At 42.6% G+C, this 16980-nt stretch overlaps 2 protein-coding genes across 2 annotated transcripts; both read right to left on the reverse strand.

Annotated features, from left to right (window-relative positions):
• Positions 1-8011: 8011 nt before the first annotated feature.
• Positions 8012-9966, reverse strand: LOC120489520 (zona pellucida sperm-binding protein 3). The gene is made up of 8 exons (XM_039686412.2): positions 9371-9966; positions 9165-9286; positions 8975-9078; positions 8711-8888; positions 8521-8638; positions 8365-8447; positions 8205-8293; positions 8012-8133 (listed from the first exon to the last, which is right to left on the reverse strand). Exons 1-8 carry the CDS (start codon positions 9944-9946, stop codon positions 8066-8068), a joined length of 1338 nt encoding a protein of 445 aa, XP_039542346.2. The 5' UTR covers positions 9947-9966; the 3' UTR covers positions 8012-8065.
• A 1167-nt stretch (positions 9967-11133) lies between these two features.
• Positions 11134-16409, reverse strand: LOC120489570 (uncharacterized). The gene is given in 5 exon segments (XM_089128818.1): positions 11134-11866; positions 11942-16018; positions 16021-16068; positions 16153-16208; positions 16281-16409. Coding segments are annotated over 5 exon segments (4950 nt in total). The 5' UTR covers positions 16382-16409; the 3' UTR covers positions 11134-11198.
• Positions 16410-16980: the final 571 nt, after the last annotated feature.

A 16980-nucleotide genomic window follows, 5' to 3' on the forward strand; every position in this document is an offset into this window, starting at 1 on the left:
GTGACTCACAGAGTTTATGCTTAAAGGCGCAGCGAACATTAAAGCAACACTTTGCAAGATTCCCGTTTTTGTCAAACTGCGACCCCTAGAGTCACTGTGTGTGGAGTACTTGTACTGTTGTAAATAGCATTCACGCAGAGATGTCTCACTCTCTGCACTCACAGCCTGATCCCAAGGGGGTAATCCATCGACCGGAAGTTGAAGCCGGCTGGGTGCCGCCATCTTGTAGCAGAACTTCACTTGAGTTAGCATTTCCATTGACTCCCATTCATTTTGGTGTCACTTTGACAGCGAATAACTTTACGTCGGAGGCGTTTGAAGACTCCATTTGTCCATTATTTATTTCTAAAGAAACACGACAATGTATAAAATGCTCCATTACGTTGTAGTTTATGTTATGGCCCTGTAGAAGCAGTTTTTTGTAAAAGTAGGCTAACGATTGCGTCATAACCACACGACTCTCTGTCGCACAGTAGAGACCCAGATAGCAAACTGACATTGAATCAACGTGGAAACATGACATCGAAACAATGTTGATCTGACATTATTTTGCTCATCGAATTAACGTTGAACCAACGTCAGACGCGTCATTCTTTTAAAAACTAGCGGAAAATCAACTTGAAATCAACGTTGTTTCGAAAGCAAACCAGTTTTCGATTTTTATTTAGCTTTGAAGAATGCCGCGTCTGACGTTGGTTCAACGTTAATTCAATGAGCAAAATCAATGTTGTTTCGATGTCATGAGAGACGTCGTTTCCACGTTGATTCAATGTCAGTTTGCTGTCTGGGGAGATTACCGTATGGACAGGAGGAAGCTCGCGGGCAAGCTCACGTCACATCTACGTCGTCGAGCTCTGTTTGAGTCAGTTTGAGTCTGTGCATCAGGAACGGAAGTCCTAAAAAAAATCGCTAAAAATGGGCTTCACATTTGTCTCATTTGAGTTCCAATGAGATGGCTCTGTCCACTTCTTATACTGTCTATGCCTGATCCCCGCCCCCTGTATACCGGTACCTGTTCAGTAGGATGGAAGCTGTAATGAGTGGAAATAAGGTGTGGCCCCTTTCGAGCTGCGCCCTGTTGAACTGTCGGCAGTATTGTATGTTCCTCGAACACCGCATGTATACGACGCCGGTTTATTTCTGTTTGATGTTTATTTTATCAGATCTTTCTTGCCGTAAAGCAATTCGTTACAACCCGAGACCTGATGTTACACGACACTTCCTGATGCTCAAAGTCGCAATTGTGGCGAGACGCACAAAATTCAACCCGAAAATAGTCATATAGCCATTGCAATAACTCTGACGCTATTCAGTTAAGGTAAAAAAAAAAAAAAAACTGCATAGAGCTGCTTTAAATGTGCAAATGCACGATAGATATTTGGCTGCGTCCGAAATCACACACTTCCCTACTATGTAGTAGTGAAAAAATAGAATGTGACAAAAGATGTCCGAATTCACAGTCCTCATAAGAGTAGGCACATAAGTACCCAGATAATACTTTTGCATAAGCATAAGATGGACTCTTAACTTTCCCATGAGGCCACTGATACTGATAGGTCACATGATAATGACAACATGGTGAATGTAGTGCATCCAGATCATACCCGGACAGCAACATGGTGTCGGCCCAAGTGCGGTATACGTGGAAATCACTTTTTAAAAAGTCTTGCGTAATGGTGAATTTAATGAACATTTTTGATTAAGGCAACGTTACATAATACAGGTAGCCTACTACAGTGATATTTAACCAAAGACTCGCACTTTTAAGGTTATTTGATCTGTTGAAAGTAACTTGTTGATGCTTTACACTTTTAAATGTCCTTTTAACGTTCGATGGTTGAAGGGTATAGATTAATGTCATCTCATTGTGAGACTTTTTTAACATATTGCATTCATAGAGCCAGCATTTTCACTGATTGTTTACAGCTTAATCGAAGTTAAGCCCCGTTCACACCGCCAGCGATTTTGTCGCTGTGTGTCTCTAGGCTCTGTACTGTGATGTCGCTTGTGGGCGTTCGTAGTGCTGTCGCTCTTGTGTTATTGGTAGACTGCACGTCTGGCCATATCTATACAAAAGACCATCACAAGTGATATATAATTTTAATTTGACTGGGAATAAATGACTTTTAAGGCTAAAAAGAAACCATATGCTGTTGGGAGAGTGTTTTTATATCTCCACAGCTGTGTTCAGTGGATTAAATCATTTACTAGATCAACGATCGATCAATGAACAAATTAAACTCACTCATACTGTCACAAATTATAAAAACGTCATTCGAATTTGACAAATAATCGATTTTCTTGTCCCTAATAGTCAATGTAATGCAGGGGAAATTGTAAAATGAACTGCAGCAGTAACGTGCATCATATAATTACAACACTCGAACTATAACGTATGTATGAATTAAACTCACTGTCGACAGTTTCTTTTCCATGCATCATTTTATTATCCATGTATGTGGTTACAGTCAAATCATATAAAACACAAAACAGTGAAATCGTCCTCAAACTCTTTCTTTCTGTCTTGCCTGCACTGCACTCGAGACGGTGACGTGAGCTGAGCTCCACTGAAAGTCTTCTTTCCTATTGGTTGTCGCTCGCGAAAATCGCTTCTCATTTGCATAAAGTTGAAAATTCTCAACTTTTGTCGCTTGTCTCTTGTCGCTTGACACGCCCACATTCTGTCGCCAACGGTCACTGTCGCGCGTGTCGCCGGATGTCGCCAGCGCTCCATTGAAATGAATGGGATCTTGTCGCTTTGTCGCTGCGTGTCGCTGGCGGTGTGAACGGGGCTTTACACCGATAATTTGTTAAAGTCCCCGTGAACCGGAAGTTGCAAACGATTTTTCTCCAGTGCTGTGACGTATTTCCAAGTGAAACGGAATATTGAACAGAGGGCAGGGTTTTGCTCTAGCGCTCCTCCTCTCCATCTCTCGCTCATAGCAAACTAACGGTTTGAGGGGAGTGGTTACGCGTTTCCCCACCCAAACTGTGAAACCTACGTCATCAGAAAAAGAAACCGTTCCAGACCGGAAGTAACTTTTCAGATTTTGATTAAAGATTACTAAGGTAAAACATTTTTTTAATATATATTCACTTGCACGGATTAATTGTTCACCACAAGACTAGTAATATATGCTAACAAAGTAAATAGGTTCAATTTTGATTTCACGGGGACTTTAAAAGCGTTACTGGGGCGGATTGGCAATCGGGGAACAATCCCGAACGGTCGGTCCATTTCGGGGCGAACCGGCCGGTGGTCAATGATATATAGTATTTTTTTGGATGATACGTTTTATGATAAACGACCGGCGCAGCGGCCGCTCAGCTGCAGCGGAACTGTGTGTGTGTGTGTGTGTGTGTGTGTGTGTGTTTCAGACTAGGCCAAACCAATACCTTCAATCTTGAGGGGGGATACGAGCGGCCCCTCCTAACTTGGACTGATCCTCGTTTTTCCTGACATCCGATTGGCTCAAACTTAAGGCGCCGAAAAAAGCAGTTTGGAGATTTGTATGAATGCAAGTTGCAACAGAGACGGACATTTAAAAATGCTGAAAAGAAGGAAGGAAAGAAGAGAAAGAAATGAGTGGGGCCGAAAAAAATAAGAATGAAAAAGAAAAAAACGTTGGCACGAGAGGCAGCTAATAAATGCGCCAAATTAACAGACCTTTTCGGGAAAAGGGTGCTGTGGCAGAAGGTAACGTTACAGATGAGGAAGGAGGACCCAGCAGCAGGACAGGTGCACAATTAGTGATGCGTTTATACACTGAAATTATTTATATTTGCATTTAAATATAGGCATATATATTATATAAGGAATAATGTAGAGCGAGGCGGTTGTATTTGCTATAAAAACGATTGTATTAGTTTCGTGCCACGAATGCGGTCTGTTATTGCTTGATAACAGGCCGCGCGTTGCCATGGACACGCAGGATTCTAACCGTACAGACAGAACTATTTTCTTTAGCGGAAGCAATACAATAGTTTTTAAAACAGTAAACTCATTTTTAAATCAATATTGTGTGTCAAATTATTGATTTATTTGGTAGATAGCCATGAAATAAAAATGTGCTGTTATCATGTTATAGCCATGTGTCCCTTACATTTTAGAGATATATAAAGTTAAACAGCAGTTTGCAGTGTGTCATCACACAGACAACATCCTTCTATAAGCAAGTAATCTCTGTATGTATATTAGCTGTATGTATAATTGTGTCAAATTATTGATTTATTAGCCATGTAATACAAATGTGCTGTTATCATGTTATAGCCATGTATCCCTTACATGTTTAGAGATATATTATATATTATAAAGAGCAGTTTGCAGTGTGTCATCACACACAGACAACATCCTTCTATAAGCAAGTAATCTCTGTATGTAAATTAGCTGTATGTATAATTGTGTCAAATTATTGATTTATTAGCCATGTAATAAAAATGTGCTGTTATCATGTTATAGCCATGTATCCCTCACATGTTTAGAGATATATTATATATTATAAAGAGCAGTTTGCAGTGTGTCATCACACACAGACAACATCCTTCTATAAGCAAGTAATCTCTGTATGTATATTAGCTGTATGTATAATTGTGTCAAATTATTGATTTATTAGCCATGTAATAAAAATGTGCTGTTATCATGTTATAGCCATGTATCCCTCACATGTTTAGAGATATATTATATATTATAAGGAGCAGTTTGCAGTGTGTCATCACACACAGACAACATCCTTCTAAGCAAGTAATCTCTGTATGTATATTAGCTGTTAAGGTCAGTGATGGAGAGGGACAGGTTGAGGATGACCCCTGCAGTCATATTGATGATGAGGGAGAGAAGGAGGAGGAGCAGGAGGAAGGAGAGCAGCAAGAGAAAGAAGAGCAGGAGGAGAAGAATGGAACCAGTATAAAAACAGTGACAGGTACAGGGGCAGTGTGCAGGGCTGGGTAGGCAATCATATTAGGAAAATAAATCAATCAGATATTTACATATAGGTTAAAATGCCAATAATTCCACATACTAGATAATAACCTGACTGAAGCACAGATTGAATTAGAAAATGTTTTATTCTTAATCATATTTATAACTGAAGTTCTTCTCATGCATATGTAGCTGCACATCAGTAAGCAGAGGCAGGGTCCATCACAGGGGAAGCTAAGCCAGGGAGCCAAGCTGAGAAAGTAAGGACACACACACACACACACACAAATCTCTATTTTATGGGACTGCATTGTAGTTTTTGAGTATATGATTATTTGTAACTATTTTATCACTCCAACTGACTGTGCACATGACATGCTGATAGTTAGCACTGTGACTTATGTGTTCGAGATTAGGTTTTGCTGACCTGGTTGTGTTCAGTGCAGTGTTGACTTGCTTATACAACCAGAGGAGGCAGGTGTCATCCTAAAGTTTCTTGAAGGTTTTCAGCATCTGATTCTCTTTATACCATAAAAACACTATAAGAATTAAAATAACTGCAAAAAATCCTTCTGCTCGTGCATCAAGGGTACTCGCGTAAAAGGCCTCTCCATCTTAAAGTCCCGGGCTGAATTTCAGTCCCAGTACGGCCCTGGTTACTGGGTCATGGGGTGTAGGAATAAGGTGGATAGAATAGCCTACTTTTTTTAGCAGTCGTGAAGTAATTACTTATTCAAAACTAGTACCTACTCGAGAGTAGCTATGTGATTTCGGACGGATAGTTTGTCAAACAGAACAACCATAAACTTTGTATCTTTAATTTAGCAATTTACGTTCCGTAATCCTCACAGAAATAAACAGCTGTTATTGCATTTTTAATTAAATTTTGTGTAAAAATGTATTTACTGCTGTAGTTCAAAACAAACCGTCAAATCAAAACATGAGAATTCAATCCCAAGGCGTCAAATACTGACGCTTTTGACATTTCGTCTACATCAAACACACATGGCACCCTTTAGCGTCAATATGAGACGCAGATATATAGGGGCCAGAAGGCGCCTCCTAGTGGTCTAATCCTAAACCTACCCCAGGACTAAACATACTATAACCGAACAAAGCTCTGTGCGTGTTATATTGACGCTAAAGTGTGCCATGTGTGTTGGATTTAGGCAAAATTTCAAAAGTGTCACTATATGACGCCATAGGATGAGAATGCGTTGGTTGCAGATAGTTTGTAGCCTGGGAAAACCCAGACAACTTCCGGCAAATTTAGATTTGCTCTGAAAGTTAGTCTGGCAAAGACCTCATTCAAGCCCATTTTCAATCCGTCGGAATCGCGGCACCAATCAGAAACGTTTACACGATGACGACAGCGCTGGGATTTTAAAGCAGATTTTGTAGCCTACATTATAAAGATGGATGCCGTCATCGAACATCACTCGCTCGAATCAGCTATCACGTCTTTTTTAAGCGATTTGAACGTTTCCTTTTTGTTAAAAACTAAGCAAAGAACATGAGATGTTTCTCTGCCGGCCGCCGTTCTGCATACGTCATCTCCTTCATCGCTCTGATTGGTTTTAGGTCTACCCGCGACGTCCGTTGGTGACGCCCCTCTGCAAATGATATGTCTATGATGCTCTGCCAGACCATAACTCAGTTACAACTGAGAATGGTCTGGTTTTAACCAGGCTAGATAGTTTGAGATAGTCTAAGATAATTTGCTTGTTATGGTAGTATGCTTTCTGAACATATCTCTATACCTTTCTCTATCTTTCATTTTTATCAGTCATCCTGATGTGTACTGCCTAATGTAAACAATAAAGGCCTGTTCACACAAAGAATGATATCTACAAAAATAACTTTAGTAGCCAAACATTGCGTGATGTAGACGCACGAGAGATCACTTTCGGCGTAAGTTGGACACAGTTCAGTTCGGTTCAGTTGGACATCTGATTCAGATCAGTTTGACATGGGTGTTAACAAGAGGTAAAAACGATATAAATACTGTTCGTTTTCTCACACAAACCGCCCGTTTCATGTCTTAGGCCATCAGTGTGTACTTACATTCACAAGTCATTAAATCAAGATTAATTTGGACTTCTCTGTGCATGCTCTTTAAGGTGGACCCCCTAAACCTGCATTATATGACTGACTGACAACACCGGCTTGACAGAAAAATGTCAAAATTGAAAATAATGAGGAAACAAAGACACCTACATCTTGGATGCCCTTGAGGTAAGCTAAAACATATAAAAAAATAATTTCAAAGTGAACTATCCCTTTAATACTAAGGCCCATGTGATTTGGAACTCTTGCAGTCTTGAATGTTGATTTGCAATTTCTTCAATGGGCAACAAATCTGATCCAGCCATTGACCCAGTGTAGGTCCTGACTAGGAAGTCTGCAGTTTTTTTCCTCAAAATAAAATAGTGTAAACACTGTTTGTAAAGGGAAACTTCAATAAATATAAAAGAGCATAGCACAAAAGTAGTTGCACATTTCTTAAATTTCTTTACAAATTTTCTCCCAAAAAGAAAAATAGCTTTACAATACCAAAATAAATGCATGAATATTCCTAATTAATTCCACATTTTCTACACATAGGATGTGATCTTTAAATGTCTTAAGCTTCACTGGAGTTATAGTATTCATACAGAATTTGTAGAGTTTAAGTAATAACTATAATATGAGTTTTTACAGTCATTACATCTAATAAGTGATGGGGAATTTAATCATCTAATAAATAGGGCAAGTGCTGGTGGTTCACATGCGTTCGGCCAATCAGCATACACTTGCATCACAGACGGTTCGTGCTGGAGCTAAATTAGCTCCTAGAACTAAAATCGTTCCTTGTTCCTGCGGTGTAAACACAACAAAAATCCAGGTACTTCCGCCAATAGTTCTAGGAAAAGGTTCCTCTGGTACAAAAGCCTCAATTTTGTGTTGTAATAGGCCTAGCCCCACAAATGGCTTGAGCAAAAGGTACCTCCCATATAGGCTAGTAGAATTAGGATTTTTGTGGTACATGACTGACCAGAAACCATGTTGACAAGTTCAAAAGTGTAGTATTTGTGCAAGTAAATACACCAAATATATTAGCAACATTTATTAAAAATCACCATGACATTTGACGCATGACATTTCCAGTTATTTTTGGCCATAGCCATATTCTTTAACATTGATGGGGCCGACAGATGCCTTCTCCCAGCGTAGATCTGAGGAACAAATGATTAGTGAGAACTAAAGTCATGTATGCCAATAACAACTTCTCAGAGTTAATCCAAACCTGCAAGCAGTTGATCACTTCCACTTCTAATGCTACACGTTGTGTCACAGCAGCCACAAACCTGGTCAGAATCATCTGCAGACACCCACCTGACAAAACAAACCCTCAAATAAGTTAACACAACCAATTCACCTGTACACGTATTTAGCAGGCGACATACCCATTAGCAGAGAATGAACAAGCTTTCTGTTCAGAACTTGGAGATGTTGCTGCAGCCACCTTCAAAATGCACGTGATGTAGACCTGCAGAGACAATTGTTTGTACACCATGGCAGCATATCATAAAAAGAGTTGCACAACTACATGACATGCTTACCAGCCCACTGTCCGCTTGCTGGAACCTGAACGCCTCTAGCTGAAACCTTAGCTTATCACCTTGAGTCCGGGGCATAAAGTGAGACGTGGAGCCTGTGAGCTTGGCATCAACCAGGCACCTGTGAACAGAACCCAGTTAGAAATCACACAACCCTTCTGGAAGCTGGGATACATGAGGTAGCACCTCTCACCCATTATTCTCAATAAAGGAGTATCTGGGGACAGAAGCAACATCAGGGACTGCAGTAGCCACACAGCTGTCCACAAACACACGGATGGGAACATGGCTGTACAAACGCACTGATGCTTCAAGATTTATTATGTCACCCAGGAAGTACTGGTTAGAAGGTCTCTCAAATCTCCAGTCATCTGAAAAAATATATATAATAATTATAATAATCTTAACAGATGAATCACAAACAAACATTCTACAAATCTGTATGGGCTATACCAACCAGTCATGAGCTTGAGGGAGAAGACGAACACATCCTCTGCAAACTCAGTTGAGGCATATGGGATCCAAGTGGGCATTAAGGCGTCACTGCTCACATTATGTGTTCTGTAGGAGTTAAACAAGTGGTCATCTCTTGCCCATAAATAGAAGGATTAGAACATCCGTTGAGCCTGAATTAATTGAATCCTCACCTTGGATAATGACACTCGATGGCAACCACCGCACCACTGCTCCTGACAATAGGAACACCATATGAAGCCTCTTGTGGGGTGTACATAATGTTGAACCTATAGACAAGCTCATCCTCAGTCACCTAAACAGAAAGAATAAAAGAAGAACAGTCACATGGACAGTTCAGAATACCTACTGTATGATTATGGTCACAACAGAACCTTACCATTGAGGTGCCGCTACATCCATGCAGTTCAGACTCAAAGATCAGCACTTGAGCAGAAGAATCCTCTCCAGTTGCAGTACAGCCTCCCAGTGTAAAACCAGAGGACAACAGTGGGTGCCCAGTCCCAAAGAAGTCCTTCATCACTTCCACATATACTGAATTCTCTCCACACTGAGCAGCTACACTGTTGGCAGGGACAGGATAAGGCAACTCAAAAGGAACGTCTGGCTGCTGTGGTTCTTCTGGTAGACTTGGAAAGCTCCACGTCAGTTTTGCCACTGGACCCTGCAACAGCTCTTTTAATTGAACACCCATAAGGTCTTGAGAAGACTTTCTTAAGTCAGTGCTGACTGGTGTCTGGACAGGAACCTGAGCGGGAAAGCTCTGTGGTGCAAATGCATTGTTGCTGGGAACCAAAGACATCCAGGATTCAGACTGTTGAGAAGCTTGAGCTAATGTTCTAGGCCTAAACTCACTTGGACTCTGATTGTGCGCTGCTCTTGCTCTCCATTGTGCTTCAGAAAATCCAAGTGCAAAAATAAACACCAATCCAAATCCAACCTGCCAAAACCCCATTATTGCTAAGCTTGTTTCAATAACACATTATGGTGCTACCATCCAATTTTATGCAGATGTAAATCAGAATGGCTCCACCTGCACCTGGCAATTTGCTCAATCAATGTGTCACAGGTGAAAGTCATTGTTCTTTACTACGCAGAATAAAATACATTAACATATGAGGTCATGTTATTAGTGGCTAAACCAAATGATTGCTTATTTTAAATAACAAAATGAAAGGATCAATTCTCTGAAATACAATATTGTAGGTTTCATTGTCTATGGAAATAAGTTAATGGACGTGAGGTAAAATACATACGAATACTCATGAGAACATGTTGTCCGTTTCTATCAGCAAAGTATCTCAAACACTGAACTTATTAAGTACAATGCCATGTTTTTTTTGTTTTTTTATCCACACTTTTGCCCACTAAAATGTCTCAGAAATGGTCTCAAAAGGGGAAGACAGCCAAATGAGAAATGGGTTCTTTTTTATGTGGTTCTTGGTTTTAATGATCACTGCACCACTCTTTAGTAGCATGTGGAAAGTCATTTACAAGCTATTCATAACAGTCTAAATCAGTGGACAAATGAAATACAACAGAGGAATGAGAAAATTAACCTAAAATAAGCCCAATTTTTTTATTTTCTCCCACTTAAACCCTGTAGCCCCATCAACTACTACAAAGTCTTCAGTTTATAACAAATCTTTTAGTTTAAAAGCCATTTTTAGCTTAATTTTTTAACCTCAGGTTAAGTTCAGTAAAGTTAATTTGAATCTCTGGCCAGTAGTTCATTTTTGCAATGGTTTTTCACTTGCCCAATAATCTTTAAATTTGATCAACCATGTATTAATTTCTCTATTTGAATCAATGGACAAACCAATGAAACACGAATAGATCCGGCACCAGTGCAAAATATTTAAGGTACACATTCAAAAAAAAAAAAAAAAAAAAAAAAGAGAAAAATAAAGCTTTGACTAGAAAATAGTATTGCACACATCAGGATTTTGAGGCAGGTACCAGTGACCAATATTTTTTCAGTCAATGCCAACAAAACACGATTTAAACAGCAACCGACTAAAAACTGACCAATTTGGTGCTCAAAACCCTATATGGCACCCCTTTTTCCTAGTTAAACTAAACTAACATGGATTTCTATCCTTTGAATGTAGGATAAACAAAAGCACAAGAAAAAAAAAACTGTTAAACATTTGATTTTTTTTATTCTGGAAGACACCTTGCATAACATAGCTGTTTTATAGAGTTCCTTAGCCCTTTACAGAGTATCGCTGATTGAGGAATGGTTTATTGTTTAGCTGGACATCTGACCCAGAGTTACGTAGTGCATGTGCAGTCTGTGGGATACTGTAGAACATACCAACAGATGATTCTAGGGCACTCAAGCCTAGAGATGGAGTTAGGTTTGAACCTGTGGGGCGTTTCATGGTCCCAAAATGCTCAGATATTTGGTTACTGCTTGTAGAGTCAGGAGCTTGAGACGAGAGCCTAGAGGGTCTTTCAATTACACCAATGAGACCCTGGGTTCCCAGAGAGTCTGACCTATACAGGCCATTTGACCACTTATCACTGGTAGACTGGCTAGAAACAGCTAGGGGAGAGGAACCAAGCATGGCATATGCATGAGACCCAGGAGTGTACTTCCTAGAGGGGCTTTGAGAATGAAGAGAAATGCCACCATGTCTGCTGCTACCACCCTGTGCAGAAACAAATGGTCCAGGATATGCTGAAGATGAGCCTCCTGCTGACGACAGGGAAGAAAAGAAACTCTGCATTGGAGAGCTTTGAGACAGAGAGCTACCCCATGATGCAGCTCCACCCGAGGCATGAATACCTCGTGAAGGCTGCCATCTTTGAGACTTTTGGCTTTGGTACCCAGAATAGCTTTGAACTGCTTGGCCGGACTGGTCAGCAACACCTTGGGACGAGGACAACGATAGTGTTACAATTGGATAGGAGGTTGAAGACCCAGAGGCAAACTGACTTGTGGTACCTTGAGGCTGGAGTGACCCACCATCGGTGGTGCTTCCCTGCAGGGTGAATGGCTTAGAGGACCCTGACTGGGTGCCATATCTAGAGGTAAACTGCTTCTGTGAACTCTGGATTGCAGCAGACTGACTGGAGGAACCTTGGGGCAAGGAGTGTGATTCACTTGGATAGGATGGAGATCCAGATGCAAACTGAATTGTGGTACCTTGAGGCTGGAGTGATCCACCATACTTGCTTCCCTGCAGGGTAATTGGCTTGGAGGACACTAATTGGGTGCCATATCTAGAGGCAAACTGCTTCTGTGAACTCTGGACTGCAGCAGACTGACTGGAGGAACCTTGGGGCAAGGATAATGATTCACTTGGATAGGATGGAGACCCAGGTGCAAACTGACTTGTGGTACCTTGAGGCTGGAGTGATCCACCATACTTGCTTCCCTGCAGGGTGATTGGCTTAGAGGACACTAATTGGGTGCCATATCTAGAGGCAAACTGCTTCTGTGAACTCTGGACTGCAGCAGACTGACTGGCGGAACCTTGGGGCGAGGATAGTGATTCACTTGGATAGGATTGAGACCCAGATGCAAACTGACTTGTGGTACCTTGAGGCTGGAATGATCCACCAGAAGTGCTTCCCTGCAGGGTGATTGGCTTAGAGGACACTAACTGGGTGCCATATCTAGAGGCAAACTGCTTCCGTGAACCCTGGACTGCAGCAGACTGGCTGGAGGAACCCTGGGGCGAGGATAGTGATACACTTGGATAGGATTGAGACCCAGATGCAAACGGACTTGTGGTACCTTGAGGCTGGAGTGATCCACCGTAAGTGCTTCCCTGCAGGGTGATTGGCTTGGAGGACACTAACTGGGTGCCATATCTAGAGGCAAACTGCTTCTGTGAACTCTGGATTGCAGCAGACTGACTGGAGGAACCTTGGGGCGAGAAGTGTGATTGACTTGGATAGGATGGAGATCCAGATGCAAACTGACTTGTGGTACCTTGAGGCTGGAGTGATCCACCATACTTGCTTCCCTGCAGGGTGATTGGCTTGGAGGACACTAACTGGGTGCCATAGCTAGAGGCAAACTGCTTCCGTGAACTCTGGACTGCAGCAGACTGACTGGAGGACCCTTGGGGCAAGGATAGTGATGCACTTGGATAGGATTGAGACCCAGATGCAAACGGACTTGTGGTACCTTGAGGCTGGAGTGATCCACCATAAGTGCTTCCCTGCAGGGTGAATGGCTTAGAGGACCCTGACTGGGTGCCATATCTAGAGGTAAACTGCTTCTGTGAACTCTGGATTGCAGCAGACTGACTGGAGGAACCTTGGGGCAAGGAGTGTGATTCACTTGGATAGGATGGAGATCCAGATGCAAACTGACTCGTGGTACCTTGAGGCTGGAGTGATCCACCATACTTGCTTCCCTGCAGGGTGATTGGCTTGGATGACACTAATTGGGTGCCATATCTAGAGGCAAACTGCTTCTGTGAACTCTGGACTGCAGCAGACTGACTGGAGGAACCTTGGGGCAAGGATAATGATTCACTTGGATAGGATGGAGACCCAGGTGCAAACTGACTTGTGGTACCTTGAGGCTGGAGTGATCCACCATACTTGCTTCCCTGCAGGGTGATTGGCTTGGAGGACACTAACTGGGTGCCATATCTAGAGGCAAACTGCTTCTGTGAACTCTGGACTGCAGCAGACTGACTGGCGGAACCTTGGGGCGAGGATAGTGATTCACTTGGATAGGATTGAGACCCAGATGCAAACTGACTTGTGGTACCTTGAGGCTGGAGTGATCCACCATAAGTGCTTCCCTGCAGGGTGATTGGCTTGGAGGACACTAACTGGGTGCCATATCTAGAGGCAAACTGCTTCTGTGAACTCTGGATTGCAGCAGACTGACTGGAGGAACCTTGGGGCGAGAAGTGTGATTGACTTGGATAGGATGGAGATCCAGATGCAAACTGACTTGTGGTACCTTGAGGCTGGAGTGATCCACCATACTTGCTTCCCTGCAGGGTGATTGGCTTGGAGGACACTAACTGGGTGCCATTGCTAGAGGCAAACTGCTTCCGTGAACTCTGGACTGCAGCAGACTGACTGGAGGACCCTTGGGGCAAGGATAGTGATGCACTTGGATAGGATTGAGACCCAGATGCAAACGGACTTGTGGTACCTTGAGGCTGGAGTGATCCACCAGAAGTGCTTCCCTGCAGGGTGAATGGCTTAGAGGACCCTGACTGGGTGCCATAGCTAGAGGAAAACTGCTTCTGTGAACTATGGACTGCAGCAGACTGACTGGAGGAACCTTGGGGCGAGGATAGTGATGCACTTGGATGGGATAGAGACCCAGAGGCAAACTGACTTGTGGTACCTTGAGGCTGGAGTGACCCACCATCAGTGGTGCTTCCCTGCAGGGTGAATGGCTTAGAGGACCCTGACTGGGTGCCATATCTAGAGGCAAACTGCTTCCGTGAACTCTGGATTGCAGCAGACTGACTGGAGGAACCTTGGGGCGAGGAGTGCGATTCACTTGGATAGGATGGAGATCCAGATGCAAACTGACTTGTGGTACCTTGAGGCTGGAGTGAGCCACCATACTTGCTTCCCTGCAGGGTGATTGGCTTAGAGGACACTAACTGGGTGCCATATCTAAAGGCAAACTGCTTCCGTGAACCCTGGACTGCAGCAGACTGACTGAAGGACCCTTGGGGCGAGGATAGTGATACACTTGGATAGGATTGAGACCCAGATGCAAACTGACTTGTGGTACCTTGAGGCTCGAGTGATCCACCGTAAGTGCTTCCCTGCAGGGTGATTGGCTTAGAGGACCCTGACTGGGTGCCATATCTAGAGGCAAACTGCTTCCATGAACTCTGGGCTGTAGCGGACTGACTGGCGGAACCTTGGGGTGAGGATAGTGTTACAATTGGATAGGAGGATGGAGACCCAGAGGCAAACTGACTTGTGGTACCTTGAGACTGGACAGAACCACTGTAAGTGCTACTCATTCCCTGGGAGGCAAAGCCAGTAGAGCCCTCAAACCAAGGACCAGAGGTACTTTTTGACTGGCTATAAATAGCTAGGTGTGACGACATGGGTATACTCGCATATTTGGTATGGGACGCAGGGGCATACCGACCAGGAGTGCCCTGAGGCTTCAGATATAAGCTAGAAGTAGAACTACTACCTCCCTGCACAGGGAATAAGTTACTGGAAGTTAATGGAGTGGCAGACCTGCTCTGGGTGCTTGTAGACACACTAGGTGAACTCTGAACACTTGTGGACTGGCTAGAAAGGCTTTGAGAGAGACTACCCTGAGTGTCTAGAGGTGAAGCAGGACCTGCTGACTGTGATCCTGAACTGCTGTCAGAGCCAAGCATAAACAGGCTGGGAGTGCTTTGACCATTAGTAGACTGGCTAGAGACCTCCAAGGGTGAGGGTAGAAGCTGACTGGAGCGGTCCTGTGATTGGGGAAACAAGTCAACATGAGAGCCAAGCCCTGCCACTTCCCCTTGAAAAGAGCCAGAAGCTTCCAAAAAACTGCCCGAATTTCCCTGAAAGCTAGAACTATACAAACTGGGGGTACTCTGGTCACTGGTAGACTGACTAGAAACAGATGAAGAACTGAGCTCGTTATAGGAGCCCGGGTTATATTGACCCAAGGCACCAGAGGTTTCCAGGGAACTGGTCACGTACAAACTAGGGGAACTTTGATCACTGGTGGACAGGCCAGAATTGCCAAGTGTGGCAGGGAAGCTACTTTCTCCTTGCGTAGACACACTAGTAGTATCTGTAGCGGCTGAACCAGAGGAACCCTGGAGTGATGTCAAATGGCCTGCATGCAGTTCATTTAAGGGTACAGGCAAGGAAGCTAAAACAGAGCTGCTTGGAGTGGTCTGGGCATGGGACATTGATTCATGCCTGCTGGAAACACCACCTTTAACAAATTGGAGTAAGTTCAACCTTTTCAGGGGTCTGTTAGTGAATAAACTAGAGCCCACTTCTTCAGGCAAAATCCCAGTCACAGGGACCTCTGACACAGAAGACTGGACTGCACGAGGTGAAAAGATTTATCTGAAGGTTGGCCCCACCAGTGGTTGGCATCTGAATGAGCTCCAGCTGTGAATTAGACAAAATAGAAAATTTGTAGAAAAACAATTCTCACAATTTAAAATCTTTTGCAAGAAAAAAAAAACACATTACCTTTAAATCCATGAGCATTACTCAAAAAGAGCAGGAAGATTACAAACAAGTGTAACCTAAAAGTAAATACATTAGGTAAATAAATTTGCCAAATCATTCACAAACTGAGGTTGATTGAATAAACTCACTGTGTCCACCCTTTGTCCATGGCAAACAAAAACCTAGAGTACTCCAAAGCCCCAACATTCACTTTCTCAATCCACCACACAGACACTACAATTGCAAACATATGTAAATGGAGATAAGTGTATTTTATAGACCTTCATCAGTCCAATTATGGCAAATAACTAATTACATGAAACATTGTTCACCTGGGAAACTAACTGGCTGTTAAAAGATAATTGGTGATAGATTTATGAAGGTGTTTAAACATTTTAAAGTGTGTAACTGTGTATTGTATGCATAGGATAGTCATTCACTTTAAACAAAATGTGTCTGATCACATCAGGTTGACCTTTATAAAGGTTTATTTTAGGAAGGAAGTAAGACAAATTTTTGGAGTCTCTGGGATAAAACTCAGCCAAAATGCTCTGAGGACTCTGAGACTGTTTACCAGTTAGTTGAGCCAAAAATTCAACATTTTTGATAATTAAGTCTGAAAAATTCTCAGCAACAAGGCTTTTTCAACCCTGTTTAAATCTAGGCCTATGTTTAAATATGATACTACTTAGCCGCTCCTACACGCTATTTTTAAGGCTTTGCCCATGTCTACTGGCTGACAACTCTGATGTGTATGTGTGTGTGTGTGTGTGTGTGTGTGTGTCGAGTTTCATGCATTTTGAAGCATGCTAAGAGTCTCAGAAATACCCAAACAAAATATAAAAGTTT

The sequence above is a fragment of the Pimephales promelas genome, chromosome 3, assembly GCF_988280905.1.
Source record: "Pimephales promelas chromosome 3, fPimPro1.hap1.1, whole genome shotgun sequence".
Classification (NCBI taxonomy): domain Eukaryota; kingdom Metazoa; phylum Chordata; class Actinopteri; order Cypriniformes; family Leuciscidae; genus Pimephales; species Pimephales promelas.

Bases quoted from the DNA above. Each gene is read 5' to 3' on its own strand.
- LOC120489520 (XM_039686412.2), bottom strand. From the start codon at position 9,946: ATGGGGTTTTGGCAGGTTGGATTTGGATTGGTGTTTATTTTTGCACTT. The intron at 8,889-8,974 runs GTTGGTATAGCC...ATATTTTTTCAG, and splicing joins CTCCCTCAAGCTCATGACTG to ATGACTGGAGATTTGAGAGA. The intron at 8,134-8,204 runs GTTTGGATTAAC...TTTGTTCCTCAG, and splicing joins AAGTGATCAACTGCTTGCAG to ATCTACGCTGGGAGAAGGCA.